This window comes from Hyperolius riggenbachi, chromosome 11, assembly GCF_040937935.1.
Source record: "Hyperolius riggenbachi isolate aHypRig1 chromosome 11, aHypRig1.pri, whole genome shotgun sequence".
NCBI lineage: Eukaryota > Metazoa > Chordata > Amphibia > Anura > Hyperoliidae > Hyperolius > Hyperolius riggenbachi.
Genome location: NC_090656.1, coordinates 224,674,940 through 224,700,459, shown reverse-complemented (window position 1 = coordinate 224,700,459; position 25,520 = coordinate 224,674,940). Strand labels below are relative to the sequence as shown.

Sequence of the window (25,520 nt, the reverse complement as noted above, 5' to 3'; positions counted from 1 at the left end):
AACGATTTCAGCCACCCGGACGTGATCCTCACATCCAGGCGGCTGCTCTGCTGCAGAGGCACGCCTGCGTGCCCCCTTGCCGTTCCCCGGTAGCCCTGAGATCAGTGAACGGGAACATGGTTCCCGTTCACCGATCTAAGTCCCCAGCAGAAAAACCAACGGTCTCTTATCAGAGACCGCAGTCTTTCTGCAAAAAAAGTTTCCTGTCCTCCTTGTGCTTCCAGGAAGCAAGAAGCACAAGGTTAAAAAAAAAAAAAAAACACAACACTGAAGGTGGCCATCTTGTGGCCAAATAGTAAAACTACATCTACATACATTTTTCAAGCCAATTTACACACATTATAAAACATTAAAAATGAACTGTTTATTTCCCAACACCAAAATTACCCAAATAAAATTTATGGGAAAAAAAAAAAAATTACAAAAAAAACAAAACATAAATAGTTACCGAAGGGTCTGAACTTTTTAAATATGCATTTGAAGGGGGAATACTGCGAACATTTTTTAAATTATAAGCTTGTAAATAGTGATGGACGCAAAACGGAACAAATGCACCTTTATTTCCAAATAAAATATTGGCGCCATACATTGTGATAGGGACAAAATTTAAATGGTGTCATAACCGAGACAAACGGGCAAATAAAATACATAGGTTTTAATTATGGTAGTATGTATTATTTTAAAGCAATAATGGCCGAGATATGATTTTTTTTCAATTTTTTTTGTTAATATTCCAGTTAAAATGCATTTATAAAAAAAAAAAAAAAAAAAAAAATCTTAGCAAAATGTACAACCCAAAGAAAGCCTAAGTAGTGGCGGAAAAAACAAGATATAGATCAATAAATTGTGATAAGTAGTGATAAAGTTATTAGCGAATGAATGGGAGGTGAAAATTGCTCTGATGCATATGGTGAAAAATCCCTGCGGGCTGAAATGGTTAATACATGAATACGCAGAGTATAAGAGCAAGGTGTCACACGGTCAGGAAGATGCAAATCATTCTAATAAGTCATTACACAAATTGTGTATGGAAATTTTGCAGCTTGAAAATGGTGGATCAATCAAATTCCACCTTTGCAGGAGTTGATTGGTAATTTCAAGCTGCATACATTTTCATTCAAAATGTGCACATCGTGCATCAATGAAGAATGAAGTGCATCTCATGGTCCTTCCCTAGTCACTATTGTGCCATTAGTGCGGGACGGTGCAGCGACTCATGTCAAGGGATTCATCCTCATACCTGTGGAGGTCTTTTTATCTGGAAGATCCGGGTTTCCCTGAAGCTCAGTGAGGAGATGGTGGCATTGTGGTCCAGGTCCGGCTCGTGATCAGGGTAGGGGATATTAGTGGGGGGCTGTGCAGAGCCTCATGTCAGGGGGCTCTTCCTCTTACCAGCGGGGGAGTCTTCCTCAGCTGGAAGAGCTGGGTTCCTTACTGAAGCTCGGTGAGGTGATGCTGGGATTGTGGTCCAGGTCCAGCTTGTGATCAGGGAAAGGGGGGGGGGGGGGGGATATCAGTGGGGACTTTGCAGGGACTCTTGTCAGGAGGTTTTCATCCTCTTATCAGCGGGGGTGTCTACCTCATCTGGAAGAGCCAGGATTCCCTAAAGATGGTCATGGTGGTATTATGGTGCAATTTCGGTTCGTGGTCAGGGAGGAGGGGGGATATTAGTAGAGAACTGTGCAGGGACTCTTGTTGGGGGGGGCTCAGGAGATCATGTCAGGGGGCTCATCCCCTTACCGGCGGAGGCTTCTTCCTCATCTAGAAGAGCCAGGTTCCCCTAAAGCTCAATGAGGAGATTGTAGTCCAGGTCCGGCTCACGGTCAAGGAACAGGGGGAAATATTAGTGGGGGGCTGTGTAGGGACTCATGTCAGGGGGCTCATCCTCTTACCGGCGGAGGTTTCTTCCTCATCTGGCAGAGCCAGGTTTCCCTGAAGCTCAGTGAGGAGATGGTGGGATTGTGGTCCAGGTCCGGCTCGTGATCAGGGAAGGGGGGGGGGGGGGGAAGATATTAGTGGGGGCTGTGCCGGGCCTCATCCTTATATCTGTGGAGGTGTTTTCATCTTGAAGGTCCAGGTTTCTCCAAAGCTGAGTAAGGGGATGGTGGGATTGTGGTCCAGGTCCGGCTCATGATCAGGGAAGGGGGGGGGCGGGGATATGCAAGAACTCCTGTCAGGGTGTTCTTCCTCTTCCCAGCAGGGGTGTCTTCCTCAGCTGGAAGAGCCAGGTTCCCTACTGAAGCTCGGTGAGGTGATGCTGGGATTGTGGTCCAGGTACAGCTCGTGATCAGGGAAGTGGGGGAGGTGATATTAGTGAGGACTTTGCAGGGACTCTTGTCAGGAGGTGTTCATCCTCTTTCCAGCAGGGGTGTCTTCCTCACCTGGAAGAGCCAGGATTCCCTAAAGCTCAGTGATGCCATGGTAGTAATGTGCTCCAAGTTCGGCTCGTGATCAGGTAGGAGGGGGGATATTAGTAGAGGACTGTGCAGGGACACGTGTTGAAGGAGGGGGGTTCCCTGAAGGTCAGTGAGGAGATGGTGGGATTATGGTCCAGGTCCGGCTCGTTGTCATGGAGGAAAGGGGAGATTAGTGGTGGGCTGTACAGGAGATCATGTCATCGTGCTCATGCTCTTACCGGCGGAGGATTCTTCCTCATCTGGAAGATCCGGGTTTCCCCGAAGCTCAGTGAGGCGATGGTGGGATTGTGGCCCAGCTCTGGCTCGTTGTCACTGTGCCAGTCAATGCTGTCCTTGTCGTGTCGGTAGAGGTTGCAGAGCAGCGAGTTGAAGCTATATCCGGTCACTTCCTCTATGCGGTCCTTCAGCATGGTGAGGACTGGATGCCACTGGAGACACAAACCGGCATAAATCAGCAATGCAAAGCAGCAAAACGTTCCTGGGCATTTCCTATTTATGCATGTGTCATCTTAATGGCGTCAATCTACTCTACTAAAAACCAGCGCTTCTTGCAGAAACCGCCCTGCGTACTGACCGACAGAGATCTGCACCACATATTTATACACTTCCTCTCCTTCTCTCATAATCTGTGTTTATAAATGCTCAGAGTAACCAAACAGCTGGGGCTGACCAAAAACCACTAGGAAAGTATAGGGGACTAAAAGAGACCGAAAAGCCATCCTACTGCAAAGCAATGCTTGGTGTGATTTGCCTTCTTAAAACAGAAGGTAATTTACTCCCCTATACTTTCATTGTGGTTTGGTTCACCTCAAGCTGCTTGGTTATTCTGTTGTTCTGGTCCAAGCCCCTATCCCATAGAGCCATATAAATCCTTGCCATGTGCTTAGGAGGACCAATGGTCCGAAAGGTTGTCTGCATGTGGGGTTGTTGTGGCTCTGTAAAATGTAATGCTATAGGCTTGCTATACACCAGCGGTTCTGGATGTGAGCCTGGCTTCAGGGGTATAGAGATAATTTGCATATTCAGTAACTATAAATGCTCAGTGTACTCCTGTGACGATTGGGCAGACATTTCGGGTACTCGGGTAAGTGCTGGACAGACACCCTGTGTACTCCTGTGACGATTGGGCAGACATTTCGGGTACTCGGGTAAGTGCTGGACAGACATTTCGGGTACTCGGGTAAGTGCTGGACAGACATTTCGGGTACTCGGGTAAGTGCTGGACAGACATTTCGGGTACTCGGGTAAGTGCTGGACAGACATTTCGGGTACTCGGGTAAGTGCTGGACAGACATTTCGGGTACTCGGGTAAGTGCTGGACAGACACCCTGTGTACTCATGTGATGGTTGGGCAGGCGCTCTGTGTACTGGCCTGAGGATCGGGCAGGCGCTCTGTGTACTGGCCTGAGGATCGGGCAGGCGCTCTGTGTACTGGCCTGAGGATCGGGCAGGCGCTCTGTGTACTGGCCTGAGGATCGGGCAGGCGCTCTGTGTACTGGCCTGAGGATCGGGCAGGCGCTCTGTGTACTGGCCTGAGGATCGGGCAGGCGCTCTGTGTACTGGCCTGAGGATCGGGCAGGCGCTCTGTGTACTGGCCTGAGGATTGGGTAGATGCTCGGTGTACAGGCGTGAGGATCAGGCAGACACTGTGTGGTTGTGTGAGGATTAAGCAGTGTACTGTAGTGGGGATAGGGCAGATGCTCAGTGTAGTGGCCTGAGGAACGGGCAGACACTCGGTATACTGGCATGAGGATTGGCCAGATGATTGGTGCAGATTCGTGGGGATCGGGCATATGCTCGGTGTACTTGCATGAGAATTCAGCAAACGCTCGGTGTACTGACATGGGAATTGGCTTGCATGGTGGAGCAGGAGTAGTTGGGTGAAGATTGGGCAGACACTGTGTACTCACATGGAGATTTGGCAGATGCTTGGCGTAGTCGCCTGTGGATTGGGCAGACACTGTGTACTGGCGTGAAGCTCAGTGTACTGGCATGAGGAATGGACAGACGTTTGGTGTAGTCACCAGTGGATTGGGCAGATGCTTGGTGCACTGGCAGAATGATTAGGCAGACGCTCAGTGTACTCACGGTATACTCGCCTGTGGCTTGGGCAGACACTTTGTGTTTTGGGCGGATGCTCGGTGTATTGGCGTGAGGATCGGGCAGACGCTGGGTGTACTGGCGTGAGGATCGGGCAGACGCTGGGTGTACTGGCGTGAGGATCGGGCAGACGCTGGGTGTACTGGCGTGGGCATTGGGCAGATGCTCGCTGTAGTTGCATGAGGATTGGGCAGACGCTCGGTGTACTGGGCATGAGGATTTGGCAGACACTTGCTGTACTCACGTGAGGATTGGCTTGCATGGTGGAGCGGGAGTAGGTATACGGCACCTCCCCATACCAGCAGGTGAGTCGTGGCTCCTGGTAAGGTCCCTCTGTCACAAAACAAATTCAATTACTCGTCTACAATAATTACACAGTGGCGAGCACACTACAAGATTCAGCACGCTTCTCAGGGAATACTGCAATTCGTGGGGTCCTCCAGTCTCATGGAGATAGTAAATTCAAAGAAGAGCAAATGGTTGGCACTACAGTGAAATGGCATGCACGCATCAGCTACGGCAACAGGCAGTTTGCACAGGAGGACTACACATACACCTCTTCTCTGGACCTCTTCAGCGTGCTCAAGCAACAACATCAAATGGCAAGCAGACAAAGATAGCAGGAAAGCTGGCACTGGTGCAAGTGTTCAATTTATTGCAGCAAAGATAAAGTGCAAACGTGCAACATCTTGCAAAAAGTTTTGGCATGAAATAAACACATACCCTGGTGAGAAGAGGCGTGGAGGGTGGTGGGTGCTGGGCACAGGATGCCTGACGGCCGTTTCGCGCTAAACAGCGCTTCTACGGAGGCTCATGGAGATAGGAATGGTCCAGGGCAAGTGCCGGGGGCAGAGAAGATTGGCTGGACGGGTACCTGGGAGCCTTTGTGCGGCTGGACGGGTACCTGGGAGCCTTTGTGCGGCTGGACGGGTATGCGGGAGCCTTTGTGCGGCTGGACGGGTATGCGGGAGCCTTTGTGCGGCTGGACGGGTATGCGAGAGCCTTTGTGCGGCTGGACGGGTATGCGAGAGCCTTTGTGCGGCTGGCCGGGTACCTGGGAGCCTTTGTGCGGCTGGACGGGTATGCAAGAGCCTTTGTGCGGCTGGCCGGGTACCTGGGAGCCTTTGTGAGGCTGGACGGGTACCTGGGACCCTTTGTGCGGCTGGACGGGTATGCGGGAGCCTTTGTACGGCTGGACGGGCATGCGGGAGCCTTTATGTGGCAGGCCTCAGTTTCCTGGAAATTGTCCTGAATGGTAGGTGGTGTAGGGTGGAGCAGGGCACGCAGGGAGGGGCATGCTATGCAGGGTAATACGGCATGGGAAACGGCATGCAGCATGAGGGAGGCATGCAGGTTGAGGTGGGGTGTTGCATGCAGGGTGGGGCGGGGCTCAGAAAGTGGCAGTCACATATAGGTTTGTAAATACATTTCTCCTTTAAATTTAATTTCAGTGTTTATATTGTCCAATGTAGAGAAATATGTAATACAGAGTTAGCTCAGAATGAAGAGAAACGAGTAAACAGTAAATGTAACAGGCCTCTATAAGAGAGGGACATTACAGGAGGAGGAAAAGACAGGGACAGTCTGCAGAGCCAGCACCATCCACCGCACTGGGCACAGAAGAGTTAACTGCAATATGAAGGTTTGCAGGATCTTCATAAGAAAAAACGGGCAGAGAGCACCCTCTGCTGGAAATTGACAGTACTTCAGCAGCGTGACATTACCTGGTCCCACATTGCTCTTCTGCCTCCACGGCAACTCCTGATGCAGCTGTTCAAACATCCAGTCTGCCTCCTTGGGGTCAATGAATGCCGGGAAAAGTCTCAGCCTGCAACGAGGGAGGTCATTGTATAATATTATTAGTGATTTATAAGGTTCCACCATCTTCCCTGGCGCTGTACAGAGGTATACTCCAATATACAGTACTACAGACACACACAAACATCATACACACATATCACACACACCATACACAGGTATACAGTGACGCACAGAAATGGAAATAGGCCCCTAAGCAAGGAACAACTTTGGGCCCACTCTTAAAGGACAACTGAAGTGAGAGGGATGTGAAGGCTGCCATATTTATTTCCTTTTAAGAAATACTAGTTGCCAGGCTGTCCTGCTGAACCTCTGCCTCTAATACTTTTAGCCATAGACCCTGAACAAGTATGCAGCAGATCAGGCGTTTTTGACATTGCCAGATCTGACAAGATTAGCTGCTTGTTTCTTGTGTTATTGAGACACTACTGCAGCCACATAGATCAATTAAGCTGCCAGGCAACTGGTATGGTTTAAAGAGACACTGAAGCGAAAAAATATATGATATAATGAATTGGTTGTGTACTATGAATAATTACTATTAGCAGCAAAGAAAATATTCTCATATTTTTATTTTCAAGTATATAGTGTTTTTTTCTAACATTGCATCGTTCTCTAATATGTGCAGATTACACAACACTCAGCATTCAAAATGATTCTTTCAGAGCAGTCTGTGAAGTAATGACCTCTCCTCTGCCAGAGGAAAAGTAAATAGTTAACTAACAGTTGAGATAAAAGTCAGAAAACAGCCCTCTCCACGACTTTTGAAAGTCGTGGAGATAATAGCTTTTTTGTATAGAGCTAACAACTGGAGTTTCTTAACTCTTCCTGTACTGGAAACAATTAGACTGATGTATCTGATCTTAATGTTTTATTTCTTAGCTGTGCTACACATATAAATCATAATATCATAGTTTTTTTTCCGCTTCAGTGTCTCTTTAAAGGGATACTTAAAGGGAACCTTAAAGGACTTACGAGGCGAAATGCTTAAAAAAAGTTATGTACCTCATTGCTAAAGCAGACCTCAGGGCAGACGAACAGCACCTTCCTTTTCACGATCAGGTGCTTTATCAGGCTAATCCAGGTTACATTGCAGCTCCCGACCCTCCACAGGGTCACCCTAGCAGAATCGCCGCTTTAAAAATCCAACTCCTGCGCAGCTCGCATAGCCGTGGCCGCGCAGGATTATAGCCCCGCTCGTGTCCGCCCTCACTCCGTGCGCAGGTACTCACTCGTTCAGCGCTTGTATTCTCTGCTGAGGGGGCGCGGCTGGCTGGCAGTGTAGTTCGTCATGTGGGTGGTCATGTGGAGCCGCCCACATGACGTATAGTAGAGCGCACGGAGTGAGGGCGGACACGAGCGGGGCTATAATCCTGCGCGGCCACGGCTATGCGAGCTGCGCAGGAGTTGGATTTTTAAAGCGGCGATTCTGCTAGGGCGACCCTGTGGAGGGTCGGGAGCTGCAATGTAACCTGGATTAGCCTGATAAAGCACCTGATCGTGAAAAGGAAGGTGCTGTTCGTCTGCCCTGAGGTCTGCTTTAGCAATGAGGTACATAACATTTTTTAAGCAATTCGCCTCGTAAGTCCTTTAACTGAACGGGGGGTAAAGAGTTTTACTTACCTGGGGGACTAATCTGCACTTCGTTTTTGACGACTCACCAGTCGCCGGCCGCCAAAAATACGCATTGCCGCATTCCGCACGCGTAGATATGCAGCAACGCGTATTTATGTACGCGTTGCGGTCCGCAATAGCGCTAATTGCATTGGTGAATGCGTCCAATAATACGCATGGCGGCCGGCGACTGGTGAGTCGTCAAAAACGAAACTAAGTGACAGCGGGGGACCAGAGGATTCCAGAGCGGCGCCGAGAGCACAGGACTGCTGCAGGGGGCTGGTAATAGCCCCAGGTAAGTAAAACTCTTTACCCCCCGTTCAGTTAAGGTTCCCTTTAAGTCAGGGTAAAAAAAATGAGTTTAACTCACCTGGGGCTTCCCTCAGCCCCCTGCAGCTGATCGGCGCCCTCGCAGCCTCGCTCAGATGCTCCTGGACCCGCCGGCGGCGACTTCCGGTTTCGCCGTCACCGGCCGACAGGCATGGGAACGCGAGTGATTCTTCGCGTTCCCAGCCACAATAGCACCCCCTATGCTGCTATTGCGGCAAGAAGGCCGCAATACCACAATAGCAGTATAGGGGGTGCCATTGTGGCTGGGAACGCGAAGAATCACTCGCATTTCCATCAGTGGCGTATCTAGAGGGGTGCAGGCATGGCTTGTGCCATGGGCGACAGCACCATGGGCGCCCCTCCTGCTGCTAGTCCTAGTCAGCGATCTTTCTCCTCGTTCAATATACAGTGCACAGTGGCTGGCTGTGTCACTGAAGCCCTCCCGCCCTCACCTCCTGCCTATCAGTGGAGGGGCGGGGAAAGCACAAGCATGCAGCGAAGTAGAAAGAACGCGTGGCTCACTCTAATCCCTCCGGTAAGTCACCGATCTCTCTGGCCACTACACAGGGATCTCCTCCTCCAGGGAATCAAGTCCCACAGCAGCTCTCGCCCCATGTGCTTCAGTATCGTGGTTCCGAGGTGAGAGCACACAGACAGAGGAAAGTTCAGAGCAGCGTATGCTGGGGCTGGGGAGATGGGAGAGTAGTGACAGCATTGCAGTGCAGATTAGTCCCCCAGCAGCAGAATCCCTGCTGTGCCTGGTCACTTCTATGGCATTCTTCCCATGCACTCTATTTGCCGGGAGGAGACGGGTTGCAGAGAACTTTACTGTTGCTACCCTTCGCCCAACTGTTTTGTTGGAGAGACCTTACAGCTCCATAAATCTAGCTTTCCCTGGACGTAAGTGTTGTCCTGGACCTCCTGCAGTGTGTACAGGTTACAGGAGCTGTGAGAGGGCTGCATTCCTTACATGTAAGCAAAGTCTTCACTTCATAAAGGTAATAATGCACCTCCAACTTGCAAACCTTTTACTCCTCTCTCACTCATACATCAACTGTTTAGCAGTCATATATGCACACTTTTTTTTTTACTGCCTAACTCATCTCTCTGCCCACCCCCCAACTCTGTTTATCACACTGGCTCACACATACATCCCCCCCCCTGTTTTTTCCCCCTGTTTTGCATTTAGTCTGTCTCTCACTCACACTATCCCTCACACACACTTTCCCTCCTTATCTCACTCACATGCTCCCTCTCACACACACACACACACACACACTTCTCCCTGTTTTTCTCTTTCCCACACCTTTTCACAAACTTTCCGTCCCTCAAAGACACTCAGACTCACTACTCCTCCTCCTTCCTTTTTTTTCTTTTTTTGGGGGGGGGGGGGGGGTGACAGAACTGTGTGCATTTCATTTGGGGCCTAAATTGGGCACCCTGTCTAATCTGCCTCTGGTAGCATTCGGTCTGAATGCCCATTCCAAAAGCAGCATTCAGTATGAGAACTCCAGCCCACTATCACCCAAAGGAACATTCTCCCTTCTCTACTGGCATCATCCATTGTAAACCCCTCCACACACTCCGTAGCACACAGCATGAGGACCCCACCCCCTCATTTACTAGCACCCAGCATGATTCCCCAACTCTTCTCCACACAGAGTAGCACCTAACATGATCCTTCCTGCCCCTCCCTACTTGTGGTGCCCAGTGTCACCCTCCTTTTCCACCCAGCATGACCTTACTGAGCCACCCAGCTGGAAAAAATTTCTGTGAAGAACACAACTTTTTGATTATCTGGGGGCATGTGACTACCTTATTCTTTTATTTGATAGCATGTGACTTAATTTATTTAATGTTGGGGCACATGGCTACTTCATTTTAATATATCTCTGAAAAAAATAACCAGCAATATGTAGCAACTTAAAGGGAGGTGTAATTTAGGGTCTGACGATCGCTGAATCACCAAATTACTTTTATGCAGGGCGTGCATCACAGCATTGCTGCTATGACATGCCCAGCTTCGCACTCTCCTCTGAGCGCAAAAATACCCTGCTTTACTGGAAAGGGGGGTGCGAAGTTTCAGTTTTTGCCATAGGCGCCGTATTACTCAGATACGCTGGTTCCCATGCCTGGCGGGTCCGGGAGCATCGGAGCGGGGCTGCGAGGGCACCGATCAGCTGCAGGGGGCTGAGGGAAGCCCTAGTTGAGTTAAACTCATTTTTTTACCCTGACTTAAGTATCCCTTTAAAAGGAAATAAATATGGCAGCCTCCATATTCTTCTTACTTCAGTTGCCCTTTAATTGCCACCTGGTTTTTATGATAAGATTTGGTGGGGGCTAGAAACAACTTGGCCCCTAGTCTCTCACCAGGCCCTAGTCTACTGCCTAAGTGCCTTGTGGATGACCAGGCCCTGCTGACACACACACACGGATTGGCCAATTTTACCACCTCACTGTAATACGAGGGTTAAGGGATATTGAATGCTATGAGCAGATTGTGTAAGTAAACTCTCATACTACACAGAGACAATAAAATTGGTCATTGATTGGTCAACCAAAAGTAAGGTGTGTACCAGGTTTACAGGAAGAGTGGATGAAAACGAGAGGAAGAGAGACAAGTTTCCTCCTCAGGCATTATCTGCAGTAATGAGTGAGGAAGACATTACCTGGAAACTCCGGAGGGACCAGTGCTGATCTCATATGTTCCCGCTTTCCTGGGGACGCAAAATAAGGGACACATTAGTGGGCGGAGCAGTACCGGCTTTCCTGGGGACGCAAAATAAGGGACACAGAGAGTGGAGCAGTACTGCCTTTCCTGGGGACATAGAATAGGGGGAGGAGGCGGGTCCATCGCAGGTATGTCACCATTACCACATCACTGAGTACCGCTATTAAACACATGGGAGATAAGCTCTGTAGAGGTGAACTTACTCTATTATCTGGGGATCTGGGACTCTTCGCTGCACCTGAAAGAGGAAACCGCAGCCCATTAGTAACATGATCATTATTATGCATTTCTATAGCCAGTCAGGAAGGAACTGGGAGGGGACAGCAGCTTGTCAGCACTGATTAACTCATCACTTGACTCCTCCTACCTTCTCCATTTGCTGCTGAGACATTAACTTCAGCCCTGCCTCTGCTAAAAGTATGAGGGCCCTTTTCCACCTGCAATCGCTAGCGTTCACGCTGAACGCTAGCGATTGCTGAATCGCAAAACCGGCGATTCCCCCGACGTTTGCGGCCGCGATTTTGCTATGCTATGCACTGCATAGCAAAATCGCGGCAATTATCGCTCCGCCGCGCGTTCGCGTTCCCGACAAAAGCGAATCGCGGTAGTGGAAATGACCTACCGCGATTCCTATGTTAAAAAGCAAACCGTAGCGATTGTAAAATCGCTAGCGGTTTGCGATTCAGCGCTGGTGGAAAAGGGCCCTGATACATATTTAACCCTTTTTACAAATCCCCTGTATTCATCAGAGGGTTATGCAGAGGAGCAGTGAGAAAGTATTACAGCAGGCAGGCAGAGCAATGTGATGACAGGTGTATTTTATATACACGTCAAGGACATAGGAACTAATCGGGATGATGACAAGACTGCAGTGCTGTCCACAGAGAGTTCATATCTCAGTAGCAGAGAGAAGGGGTGGGCAGGGCTGGGGGATTGCTCACTTGGGGAGTGAGAGGTGTTGATCATATGTGCAAATTCCACTACCTACAAGGGGAATAGTCTGACTAATGCCACCTATTCACTTGCACTAACATTTTGACTAGCAGGTTGACGACTGCTGTAAAGGAAAGGTGTGACCCCGGTGGCTGCACGCTTGCTCCAGGTGTGACCCCAGTGGCTGCACGCTTGCTCCAGGTGTGACCCCAGTGGCTGCACGCTTGCTCCAGGTGTGACCCCGCTGGCTGCACGCTTGCTCCAGGTGTGACCCCGCTGGCTGCACGCTTGCTCCAGGTGTGACCCCGCTGGCTGCACGCTTGCTCCAGGTGTGACCCCGCTGGCTGCACGCTTGCTCCAGGTGTGACCCCGCTGGCTGCACGCTTGCTCCAGGTGTGACCCCGCTGGCTGCACGCTTGCTCCAGGTGTGACCCCGCTGGCTGCACGCTTGCTCCAGGTGTGACCCCGCTGGCTGCACGCTTGCTCCAGGTGTGACCCCGCTGGCTGCACGCTTGCTCCAGGTGTGACCCCGCTGGCTGCACGCTTGCTCTAGGTGTGACCCCGCTGGCTGCACGCTTGCTCTAGGTGGGGTCACGCCTGTGGACTGTCATGGAGCCATTCCTGCATTGAGGGAAGCGCAGCCACGAACAATCGGCAACTTTAATATTGAAGATTGTGTAGAGGGTCCAGTACAGCGCAGGAGGGGCATAGAAGGACCAGAGAAGCTCATCCAGATGCCCCCACACTGAGGTAAGTATCCAACCTTTTTCTATTTTAGGCCACAGGTGCCCTTTAAGGCTCAGCTTTCTCAGAATTTCGGAGGTCAGTCTACATAAAGCAAAGTCATTGTGCAGTTGGCTGGAGAAAGCTCATCAAACAATCCCTCTGACAATCTTACCTGTGTAGGTTCTGTATACACAAACTGCTTGTCTGGTATGATCTGCTCGTTTCCCCAGCGAGGGGGCGGTCCTGCGGCTACAACTGGGGGAGGAGCTGCATTAAAATATATGAGAGAAAAAAGCTAACACACACATTGCCCAGTTATTTCCTTAACATTGCATTTTGTTGTATGGAGGGGGGATGGAGCAGATTCAAGTGGGCGGAGTAAGCAGTGGAAAAATGAGGTTATCCAGAACGTTGCATCTCTCTGCAATGCATTGGGGGCGCCATCCACACTCTAGACCAGGGCTTGGCAAACTTTAAGCGGCCCATGCCACATGCTGCGGACCCTTAAATCCCATACCCTCTCTTCCTCCCTGCAGAGTTGGGAGCGGGTGGCGGGGGACTTGAAACTCACCTCGATCACAGATTCCTGTGTCGCGTCTCCATGGCAACAGTGCGTCACATGATGCTACCCACCACCTGCTCGCAACTCTACAGGGAGGAGGGGGAGAGGACAGTTTGCCCAGCGCTATTATAGTCGGTGATAGGCTGCGGTCTGCGCAGCCTTTGCTGACAATCTAGAGCATCTATGGAGGCCCAGTGCATCACACATTGTATACCTGAGGCAGGGCTGATCCACAAACCCCAAAGTACTGCTAGAACTCGTGCAGGTGAATGACTGGATGTTTGGGAATTAGGCGCACAGTGGACTGGTGACCCACTGTCCTTGTCTTCTAGTCAAAGGACCATACAAGTTGCAATGTGAGCGGAATACCCCCCCCCCCCCATATATCAGCAGACCCTTCCCTACAGCTCATACATTCCGACAAAGAGGAGATAACCGTAAAACGTTAATGAGGTCAAACGCTTGTGTGAATTAACATTTACAACGACAGCAGTGGCTCGATAGTGAACTGGTTAACAGCTCTTCCTGTTCACTAACTCGGCACCTATTCAGTAAGGAGACCTTGTGCAAGACTCCCTAATACTCCAGCCAAACACAGTACATCTACCTGCCTGAAACGTTGTAGGCACCCCCCTCGTCTGAACTGGCAACGGCAGGACCCATATCCTATTACCTTTTGTGCTGAGTGTTCTCCAAAATTATATTTTCAAACCTTACCATTGAAATACCTTTAGGGGTCTTTTTTCACTTAAAAAAAAACCTGTAACTAAAAAAAAGTTCCCCCTGGGGGGTACTCGCCTTGGGTGGGGGAAGCCTCCGGATCCTATCGAGGCTTCCCACATCCTCCTGTGTCCCACGACGGTCTCGCTGTGCCCCTCCGAACAGCGGGGATATAAATATTTACCTTCCCGGCTCCAGTGCTGGCGCAGTATCGGCTCTCCGCTTGGAGATAGGCGGAAATAGCCGATCGCTGTCGGCCCGCTCTACTGCGCAGGTGCAAGTCTCCTCCGCAGTAGAGCGGACCCGACAGAGATCGGCTATTTCCACCTATCTCGGAGCAGAGAGCAACAGCGCCTCCCACTGGAGCCGGGAAGGTAAATATATCAAGCCTTGTCAGGCTTGTCGAGCGAGGATTGCGGGACGCTTCGGGGGAGCCAACACTGGATTGACTGCAGCTACAGGGATAGGGGAAGCCTCATTGGTACTCTAAGGCTTCCCCCTCCTAAGGTAAGTACCCCCCAGGGGAACTTTTTTTTTTGTTATGGAGTTTCTTTGATACTTTTAGTTGCGCCACACTGCTTCCCATTTATGGGACCCAATGCGATGCAACTCAACAAGTGTAAACGGCCCTAAAGAATCCACCATCCAAGAAAATACTCAAATTTTTTTTTAATTAATTATTTTTTGGGAGAAAACTCAAGAGAAAGTGGATAAGGTAGGTGTGTGTGGTGTGTGTGTACAAAACTTGGTGTACAGATCCCTTACTACCTGGGATGATATGTTCTGGGGGGCTCACTCAACCCCCTGCACACCTGGGCGGAGCTACGAACAGCAAATCAGATTTCACCCATGCAAGTCAATGGAAAAGGCTGCCGTTCTCACAGTAATCAAGCTAGAGTCCCCACACTTGGCACAGGTGGTCACTTGGTGACAGAGGTTACAAATCCAGGAAAAGTGGGCGGTGAATAAAACAGCCAATCAAATTTCAGCATTAAAGGAGAACTGTAGTGAGAGGGATATGAAGGCTGCCATATTTATTTCCTTTTAAGCAATACCAGTTGCCTGGCAGCCCTGATGGTCTATTTGCCTAAAGAAGTGTCTGAATCACACCAGAAACAAGCATGCAGCTAATCTTGTCATATCTGTCTAAATTTGTCAGAAACACCTGATCTGCTGCATGCTTGTTCAGGGCCTATGGCTGAAAGTATTAGAGGCAGAGGATTAGCTGAATAGCCAGGCAACTGGTATTGCTTAAAAGGAAATAAATATGGCAGCCTCCATATACCTCTCACTACAGTTCTCCTTTAATTTTAAATGGGAAAATGTAAACTGCAGCCATTCTTACACTGTTAATCGCAGTTGGTCACTGTGTGAATGAGATTGAGATTCAGGAAAGTGGGTGGAGCCTACAACAGCCAAACAAAATTCACCTATTGATTTTCAAGGGGAATATTTAAACTTCTGACATTCTTGCACTGTTAATGGCAGAGGCTTCAAACTTGCTACAATCAGTCATTGGGTGACTGGAGCCTAAATTCACTGAAGGGGCGGGGCCACAAACTGCCAATCAGATTTCATTGCTGGATAAACTGCTTCCATTCACACATTTTTGAAGCCAGGAACCTGAAAGTTTACAAACTTGGTCATTGAGTGACTGTGTGTCAAGGTTACAAAAACTGGGAAAATATAAACTGCAGCCATTCTTACACTGTTAATGGCAGGGTTCTCAAACTTTGCACAGTTGGTCATTGGGTGACTGGGATTAATATAATGGGCTGTGGAGTCGGAGTTGAGGAGTCGGAGCAATTTTGGGTACCCGGAGTGGGAGTCCGTGATTTCATTAACTGAGGAGTCGGAAGTCAGAGTCAGATGATTTGTGTACAAAATCCAAAGCCCTGGTAAATATTAGACTAAGGAGTCGGGGAGTCAGAGTTGGAGCCATTTTGGGTACCCGGAGTCGGAGTTGGAGTCAGAGTCGCTGGTTTCATAAACTGAGTCGTCGGAGGATTTTTGTACCGACTCCACAGCCCTGATTAATATGCAGAAAAGTTGGTGGAGCCTAAAAAAGACAATCAAAATTCACCTGTTGATTTTCAAGGGGAATATTAAAATTGCTGCCATTCTTACACGGTTAATGTCACAAGCCTCAAACCTGGTACAGTTGGTCATTGGGTGACTGTGGTTCATTTTAAGAAAGGGGCAGAGCCACAAAAAGCCAATCAGAGTTGTTTAAATTTAAATGGGAATATACAAATTATTGATACCAAGGACCCCAAAGCTCATAATCTTGGTAATTGAGTGACTGTATGTCAAAGCTAGAAAATGTGGGCGGCACCAACAACCACATTTTTCACATAGGAAAATATAACCTGCAACCATTCTTACACTATTAATGGCAGGGTTCCCAAACTTGACCCAGTTGGCCACTGGGTGACTGGGATTAATATTCAGAAATGTGGGTGGAGCCTACAACAGCTAATCAAAATTCACCTATTGATTGTCAAGGGGAATATTTACATTGCTACCATTCTTACACGATGAATGGCAAAGGCTTCAAACCTGATACAGTCATTCATTGGGTGACTGGGGTACAAATTCACTAAGGGGGGTGGAGCCACAGCCAATTAGATTTGTTAGATTGATTTCAACCGTTCTGTTATTGGCATGGTTCTCAAACTTTGCATAGTTGGTCACTGGGTGACTGGGATAAATAATGAGGAAAATGGGTGGAGCCTACAACAGCCAATCAAAATTCGCCTGTTGAGTTTCAAGGGGAATATTTAAATTGCTGCCATTCTTCCACTGTTAATAGCAGATGCCTCAAACCTGGTACAGTTAGTCACTGGGTGACTGGGGTCCAAATTTACTAAAGGGGGTGGAGCCACAAACCGCTAATCAGATTTATTTGCTGGATAAACTGCTTTCATTCACACAATTTTGATGCCAGGAACCCGAAAGCTCACAAACTTGGTAATTGATTGACTGTGTGTCAAGGTTACAAAAAAGTGGGTGGAGTCAAATACAAAGTTTACTGGGAAAATGTAAACTGCAGCCCTTCTTCACAATGAATGGCAGGGTTCTCAAACCCTGCACAGTTGGTTACTGGGTGACTGGGATTCATATTCAGAAAAGTGGGTGGAGCCTAAAAAAGCCAATCAAAATTCACCTATTGATTTTCAAGATGAATATTAAAATTGCTACCATTCTTATACTCTTAATGGCAGAGGCCTCAAACCTGATACAGTCAGTCATTGGGTGACTGTGGTCCAAATTCACTAAAGGAGGTGGAGCCACAAACAGCCAATCAAAATTCACCTATTTTCAAGGGGAATATTTACATTGCTGCCATTCTTACACTGTTAATGGCAGAGGCCTCAAACTTGCTACAGCCGGTCATTATGTGACTGGGGTTCAAACTCACTAAAGGGGGTGGAGCCACAAACAGCCAATCAGATCTCTTTGCTGGATAAACTGCTTATATTCACACAATTTTGATGCTAGGAACCCAAAAGCTCACATATTTCATCATTGAGTGACTGTGTGACAGGTTACAAAAAGTGGATGGAATCAACTACACATTTCACTGGGAAAATGTAAACTGCAGCCCTTCTTCACTGTTAATGGTAGCCTGGGTTCTCAAACTTTGCACAGTTTATTACTGGGTGACCGGGATTAATTAGGACAATAGGTGGAGCCTACAACAGCCAATCAAAATTCACCTGTTGATTTTTAAGGTGAATATTAAAATTGCTGACATTCTTGCACTGTTAATGGCACAAGCCTCAAACCTGGTACAGTTGGTCATTGGGTCACTGGGGTTCAAATTCAGAAAAAGGGAGTGGAGCCACAAAAAGCCATTTAGATTTGTTTCATTTCACTGGGAAAATACAAATGATTGAAGCTAAGGATCCCAAAGCTCACAAACTAGGTCATTGAGTGACTTTGTTTTTGGCACCACCAATTTTTTGTAACATGGACAGCCATTCTTTTGTAACAAGTGCAGCCATTCTTACACTTAATAGCAGGGTTCTCAAACTTTTTTCCAGATAGTCACTGGGTGACTGAGATTAATATTTAAGTGGGTGGAGCCTATAATAGCCAATCAAAATTCATCTGCGATTTTCAAGGGGAATATTTAAATTGCTGCCATTTTTACACTGTTAATAGCAGATGCCTCAAACCTGCTACAGTTGGTCATTGTATGACTAGGGTTCAAATGCTGAAGAGGGGCAGAGCCACAAACAGCCAATCTGATTTGTTTTATTTCTATAAGAATATACAAATTATTGATGCCAAAGACCCCAAAGCTCACAAACTTGGTCATTGAGTGGTTGTGTGTTAGGGTTAGAAAAAGTGGGTGGAGTCAACACCAGCCAAACACATACCCGGGCAACGCCGGGTCATCAGCTAGTATATCTATAATACATATAATACACCATCAGCCTATAATTTAGTGCAGCTCCCACTTGTGGTCAAGTCTGGACTGCACAAGAACTGTGAGGCGGTCCTGTGGTATTCAGCACCTGGAGTTTAGCCACCACAATCTGACTTGTCTGAAAGTCACTTAGTTCTCTACACTTGCCCAGAACTGACTGGGTTTGGTTGGTTGGGATCACATGGTTTTGTGTGTCTATCACTCCATGCTTAAAGGGATACTTAAGTCAAAAACAGAAAAATGATTTTTACTCACCTGGGGCATCCCTCAACCTCCTGAAGCTGTATGGTGCCCTCGCAGCCTCGCTCCGATCCTCCTGTCCCCACCGGCGGCTACTTCCGGGTTCGGCAACAGCCGCCGACAGGCTGGGAACGCGAGTGATTCTCCGTGTTCCCAGCCGCTATATCACCCTCTATGCTGCTATAGCGTATAACATAGCTTATCCCTTTAAAGGACAACTGAAGTGAGAAGAATATGGAGGCTGCCAAATTTTTTACTTTTAAAGAGAGTCTGAAGTGTTTTTTTCTATTTTTATTAATCAGTCATCATCAGCATTAAGATACTTGCTGATTTGTCGCATCCCTGCAGTAGAAGGAGGAATTTATCCTCCTGAAATACTGCGGCAAAATTATACGATTGCAGAATTTTGCTGCCTGGTAGAGGCAGAGCTGTGCACAGTAGCTCTGCCTCTTATCCGGTCAATCTCCGCCTCTCCCCACCCCTCTTAGTGAAAGAAGACTGAGAGGGGCGGGGAGAGGCGGAGATTGACTGGATAAGAGGCAGAGCTACTGCGCACAGCTCTGCCTCTACCGGGCAGACTTCAAAAATCGTGGTATTTTGCCTCAGTATTTCAGGGGATAAATTCCTCGTTCTGCCATGGGGATGCAGCAACTCAGCATGAATCTTAATGCTGAAGATGTAAGATTAATAGAGAGAAAAAACAAACAACAAAAACTTCAGACTCTTTAAGAAATACCAGCTGCCTGGCATCCTGCTGGTCTGTTTGGCTGCAGTAGTGTCTGAATCACACCAGAAATAAGCATGCAGCTAATCTTGTCAGATCTGACAATACTGTCAGAAACACATGATCTGCTGAAAGCTTGTTCAGGGGCTATGGCTAAAAGTATTAGAGGCAGAGGTTCAGCCAGGCAATTGGTACTGCTTAACCACCTTAGCGGTATGGACGAGCTCAGCTCGTCCATTACCGCCAGAGGGTGCCGCTCAGGCCCTGCTGGGCCGATTTTGATCAAATAAAGAGCAGCACACGCAGCCGGCACTTTGCCAGCCGCGTGTACTGCCCGATTGCCGCCGCTCTGCGGCGATCCGCCGCGAGCAGCAGCGAAAGAGGGTCCCCCCAGCCGCCTGAGCCCTGCGCAGCCGGAACAAATAGTTCCGGCCAGCGCTAAGGGCTGGATCGGAGGCGGCTGACGTCAGGACGTCGGCTGACGTCCATGACGTCACTCCGCTCGTCGCCATGGCGACAGGAGAAGCCAAACACGGAAGGCTGCTCATTGCGGCCTTCCGTGTTACTTTTGGCCGCCGGAGGCGATCAGAAGAACGCCTCCGGAGCGCCATCTAGTGGGCTTTCATGCAGCCAACTTTCAGTTGGCTGCATGAAATAGTTTTTTTTTTATTTAAAAAAAACCCTCATGCAGCTGCCCTGGCGATCTTAATAGAACGCCAGGGTGGTTAAAGGGAAATAAATATGGCAGCCTCCATATACCTCTCACTACAGTTGTCCTTTAATACAGACCTGAAGAGAGAGAAATATGGAGGTGAACCATATTTATTTTCTTTTAACCTGCCTGGCAGCCTATTAAGATCGCCAGGGAGGCTGCGGGAGGGTTTTTTTTTAATAAAAAAAAACTATTTCATGCAGCCAACTGAAAGTTGGCTGCATGAAAGCCCACTAGAGGGCGCTCCGGAGGCGTTCTTCCGATCGCCTCCGGCGGCCAGAAGTAACACGGAAGGCCGCAATGAGCGGCCTTCCGTGTTTCGCTTACCTCATCGCCATGGCGACGAGCGGAGTGACGTCATGGACGTCAGCCGACGTCCTGACGTCAGCCGCCTCCGATCCAGCCCTTAGCGCTGGCCGGAACTTTTTGTTCCGGCTACGCTGGGCTCAGGCGGCTGGGGGGACCCTCTTTCGCCGCACTGCAGCGGCGATCAGGCAGTACACGCGGCTGGCAAAGTGCCGGCTGCATGTGCTGCTTTTTATTTGAGCCAAATCAGCCCAGCAGGGCCTGAGCGGCAGGATCCGGCGGTACTGGACGAGCTGAGCTCGTCCAGACCGCCCAGCAGGTTAAACAATGCAGATTGCCTGGCTTTCCTGCTGATCCTGTGTCTCTAATACTTTTAGCCATAGCCCCAGAACAAGCATGCAGATCAGGTGCTCTGACTAAAGTCAGACTGGATTAGCTGCATGCTTGTTTCAGATGTGTGATTCAGACACTACTGCAGCCAAAGAGATCAGCAGGACTGCCAGGCAACTGGTATTGTTATAAAGGAAATACATATGGCAGCCTCCATGTCGCTCTCATTTCAGGTATACTTTTAATCCTAAAAGATTTCTGTCACACGAGAAGCAAATCATATGTGGCAGTCAATTTTTCTCTGGAGTTTGTCGCCTCCCGCAGGTGTGTGTGGAGAGAGCACAGGGACATCAAATTGTCAGCTTCAGAGAACAGATTTGTGTAATTCTGTAACAATCTGCCAATATCACAGAGTTATATAAATAGAAGGTCACATACCTGCACGGAAAGCAGCCTTCGGTGGACCGGCCCACCCCCCTTGCACCCGGGCCCGCCTCCGCTTGTCATCCATTCTCCAGTGTTCCACCAACGCAATCAGCAGGCAAATCAGATCACACCTTAATACAGAGAAACATATGTAAACATAACTGCAGAGAGGGGGGAAAAAAAAAAAAAAAAAAAAAAAAAAGGTACAGAATACTGGGTAGGGCCTCCTTTTATTAGTAACACCATACTAATACTGGGTAGGGCCTCCCTTTATTAGGAACACCATACTAATACTGGATAGGGCCTCCTTTATTAGAAACAGTATACTAATACTGGGTAGGGCCTCCTTTTATTAGTAACACCATACTAATACTGGGTAGGGCCTCCCTTTATTAGGAACACCATACTAATACTGGGTAGGGCCTCCCTTTATTAGGAACACCATACTAATACTGGGTAGGGCCTCCCTTTATTAGGAACACCATACTTATACTGGGTAGGGCCTCCCTTTATTAGGAACACCATACTAATACTGGGTAGGGCCTCCCTTTATTAGGAACACTATACTAATACTGGGTAGGGCCTCCCTTTATTAGTAACACTATACTAATACTGGGTAGGGCCTCCCTTTATTAGTAACACTATACTAATACTGGGTAGGGCCTCCCTTTATTAGGAACACTATACTAATACTGGGTAGGGTCACCCTTTATTAGGAACATTATACTAATACTGGGCAGGGTCTCCCTTTATTAGGAACACTATACTAATACTGGACAGGGGCTCCCTTTATTAGGAACATCATACTAATACTGGGTAGGGCCTCCCTTTATTAGGCACACCATACTAATACTGGGTAGGGCCTCCCTTTATTAGGAACACCATACTAATACTGGGTAGGGCCTCCCTTTATTAGGCACACCATACTAATACTGGGTAGGGCCTCCCTTTATTAGGAACACCATACTAATACTGGGTAGGGCCTCCCTTTATTAGGAACACTATACTAATACTGGGTAGGGCCTCCCTTTATTAGGAACACTATACTAATACTGGGTAGGGCCTCCCTTTATTAGTAACACTATACTAATACTGGGTAGGGCCTCCCTTTATTAGAAACACCATACTAATACTGGGTAGGGCCTCCCTTTATTAGGAACACCATACTAATACTGGGTAGGGCCTCCCTTTATTAGTAACATTATACTAATACTGGGCAGGGTCTCCCTTTATTAGTAACACTATAAGAATACTGGGTAGGGCCTCCCTTTATTAAAAACACTATACTAATACTGGGCAGGGCCTCCCTTTATTAGGAACACTATACTAATACTGGGTAGGGCCTCCCTTTATTAGAAACACTATACTAATACTGGGTAGGGTCTCCTTTTATTAGGAACACTATATTAATACTGGGCAGGGTCTCCCTTTATTAGGAACACTATACTAATACTGGACAGGGCCTCCCTTTATTAGGAACACTATACCAATACTGGGCAGGGGCTCCTTTTATTAGGAACACTATACTAATACTGGGTAGGCCCCCCTTTATTAGGAACACTATACTAATACTGGGTAGGGCCTCCCTTTATTAGAAACACTATACTAATACTGGGTAGGGTCACCCTTTATTAGCCGGGGGGGAGGGGATTACTGTTCTGGGGACCAACTAGGACAGTTTTTAAAGGACAGGAGAAGGGAGCAGTGGGCTGGACACACACACACAACGGTGGGTCCTGACTCTCACCCCCAACTTGGGCACCACCTTCAGCACTCCTGTAACCTTCAGAAGTGACAGCAGCGACGAGCGGGGAGGGAGCAAGGACATGTTTTGAGATAAGAAAGAGGGACACTTATGCCACACCCCTAATCACGCCTCTGGCACACTGCTAGTCACACATACCATAAAGATTTCAAAAGAAAAAATTATGTTTTATAATTCAAACCACACTGGTCCTTTCTATCCTGGATCATGGTACTTCATATTAACATTTTAAAATAAGAAATATATACATTTGAAGGATGGGAATAAAGTTTAGATTCAATTAAACACATTGTTCAGTAGAAACATACATATATTTACATAGAGCTGTACATCAGTCCTGAAAGAAGGACAAATGAGGGAAAAAGAGGGACAGTTGGGAGCTATTCTGGTGACACAGACACACACACACACAGGTGACCAAGGCCGGGCCGAGGCAAGATAGGCTCTAACCTCAGGGCGCAGTGTAGGAAGGGGCGCACAACTCACTCAGCTATCATTCCCCTTATATGTTTGAAGCAGGGAGAAATAATTAAAGGGGATACATTGCAGTGACTGCAAGCCAGACAACTACAGATTAAGGTGTTGGGGGTCCTGGGGCGCCTCTTAGTTAATAGCGATAAGTGTGTGACGGCTGGGGTTGGAGGGACGGAGGGGCCCACTTTGGTGACTGACACACACACACACACACACACACACACACACACACACACACACACACACACACACACACACACACACACACACACACACACACACACACACACACACACACACACACACACACACACACACACACACACACACACACACACACACACACACACACACACACACACACACACACTATAGAGATGTATGAAGGGATATAGTTTGAAAAAAGACATACGTCCAACGAGTTCAACCAGTACAAAGTACAACTCCAGCCCGTCCCCCACATACCCCTGATATTTACAAGCTGCTCTTGCTCTGCCCGACCACAGTGTTTCTCTATAGCCTCCTCTGCAGTTCCATGCTGCTTCCTATTCCTGTGTCACACTCTTTTCCCTCCCCACTCTGCACATGCAGGAAGGTTCCTAGCCTCCAGCAGGTCCCCCTGCTGTGTTATATATCAGAGAAGGGCTTCAATGAAAGACTGACTTGTGCAGTAACTATACCTCAATCAATGTCCATTTACAAAGATTGGAGCAGATTAGTGCATGCAGTAACACAAATGAGAGGTTAGTTATCTTACTGACAGCTCCAGGCTGGAGCTACTGAACTATAGAAGGAAGGAAAAAGAGAAAATGGAAAAATTAATTATACTATTCAGGGGAATAAGAACGTTAATAATAAAACACGTGTCCCTAATTTCACAATATTGTTGTGTAGCTATTAAAGGACAACTGAAGTGAGAGGGCGATGGAAGCTGCCATATTTCTTTCCTTTAATGCCAGTTGCCTGGCTGTCCTCCTGATCCTCTGCCTTTAATTTATCCATAGCCCCTGAACAAGCATGCAGCAGATCAGGTGTTTCTGACATTATTGTCAGATCGAACAAGATTAGCTGCATGCTTGTTTCTGGTGTGATTCAAACACCATTGCAGCCAAAGCTGGGGATGGCGCGCATAGATACGCGTGCATCCGCCGGCATTAGGCTCCGCCCACCCGCAGTGTCAACCCGCCAGCTGTGTAGAAGCGTTGGCGGGTTGTTAACCCCTCGATCGCCGCATTGTAAGTGTATAATACGCTTTGTAATGTATACAAAGCGTATTATACAGGCTGCCTCCTACTGATCCTGCCCTCTGATCGCCCACAGCACACCTCAGACCCCCCCCCCCCCCATGTACTGTATACAACTATTCTCCCCTGTAATCACCCAATGATCACCTGTCAATCACCCCCATCAATCACCCCCTGTCACTGCCACCCATCAGATCAGACCATAGCCTGCCCCTTGTGGGCACCTGATCACCCGCCTACACCCTCAGATTGCCAGCAGACCCACCCTCAGATCACCTCCGAAAGTGCATTGTTTACATCTGCTCTCCCCTCTAATCACCCACTAATCACCCATCAATCACCCCCTGTCACTGCTACCCATCAGGTCAGACCCAAATCTGCCCCTTGCAGGCATCCAATCACCTGCCTACACCCTCAGACAGCCCCCAAGACCCCCTCTGATCAACTTGCCAGTGCATTGCTTGCATATATTCTCCCCTGTAATCACCTACTGATCACCTATCAATCACCCCGTCACCACCTGTCACTGCTACCCATCAGATAAGACCCTAATCTGCCCCTTGTGGGCACCCAATCAACCGCCCACACCCTCAGAACGCCCCCCAGACCCCCTCTGATCAACTCGCCAGTGCATTGCTTGCATATATTCTCCCCTGTAATCACCTACTGATCACCTATCAATCACCCCGTCACCACCTGTCACTGCTACCCATCAGATAAGACCCTAATCTGCCCCTTGCGGGCACCCAATCACCCGCCCACACCCTCAGAAAGCCCCCCAGAACCCCTCTGATCATCTCGCCCGTGCATTGCTTGCATATATTCTCCCCTGTAATCACCTACTGATCACCTATCAATCACCCTGTCACCCCCTTTCACTGTTACCCATCATATCAGACCCTAATCTGCCCCT

The 25,520-nt window shown here is 48.4% G+C and overlaps 1 protein-coding gene across 2 annotated transcripts in view; it reads right to left on the bottom strand.

The window, feature by feature from the left end:
• The window catches only part of ALKBH3 (alkB homolog 3, alpha-ketoglutarate dependent dioxygenase), a 29,702-nt gene extending 5,783 nt beyond the window's left edge, over positions 1–23,919 (bottom strand). Inside the window, exons 1-8 of one of the 2 annotated variants that reach the window (XM_068261718.1) lie at positions 23,829–23,919; positions 21,137–21,255; positions 12,842–12,936; positions 11,214–11,248; positions 10,949–10,996; positions 6,242–6,345; positions 4,762–4,850; positions 2,636–2,845 (exon numbers count right to left, since the gene is read on the bottom strand). In XM_068261718.1, the coding sequence (XP_068117819.1) occupies positions 2,636–2,845; positions 4,762–4,850; positions 6,242–6,345; positions 10,949–10,996; positions 11,214–11,248; positions 12,842–12,936; positions 21,137–21,209 (654 nt within the window). In that variant the 5' untranslated portion in view covers positions 21,210–21,255; positions 23,829–23,919. The remainder of the gene's footprint in view (positions 1–2,635; positions 2,846–4,761; positions 4,851–6,241; positions 6,346–10,948; positions 10,997–11,213; positions 11,249–12,841; positions 12,937–21,136; positions 21,256–23,828) is intronic. The other variant, XM_068261719.1, reaches the window with a different exon arrangement.
• Between the last annotated feature and the right edge of the window lie 1,601 nt (positions 23,920–25,520).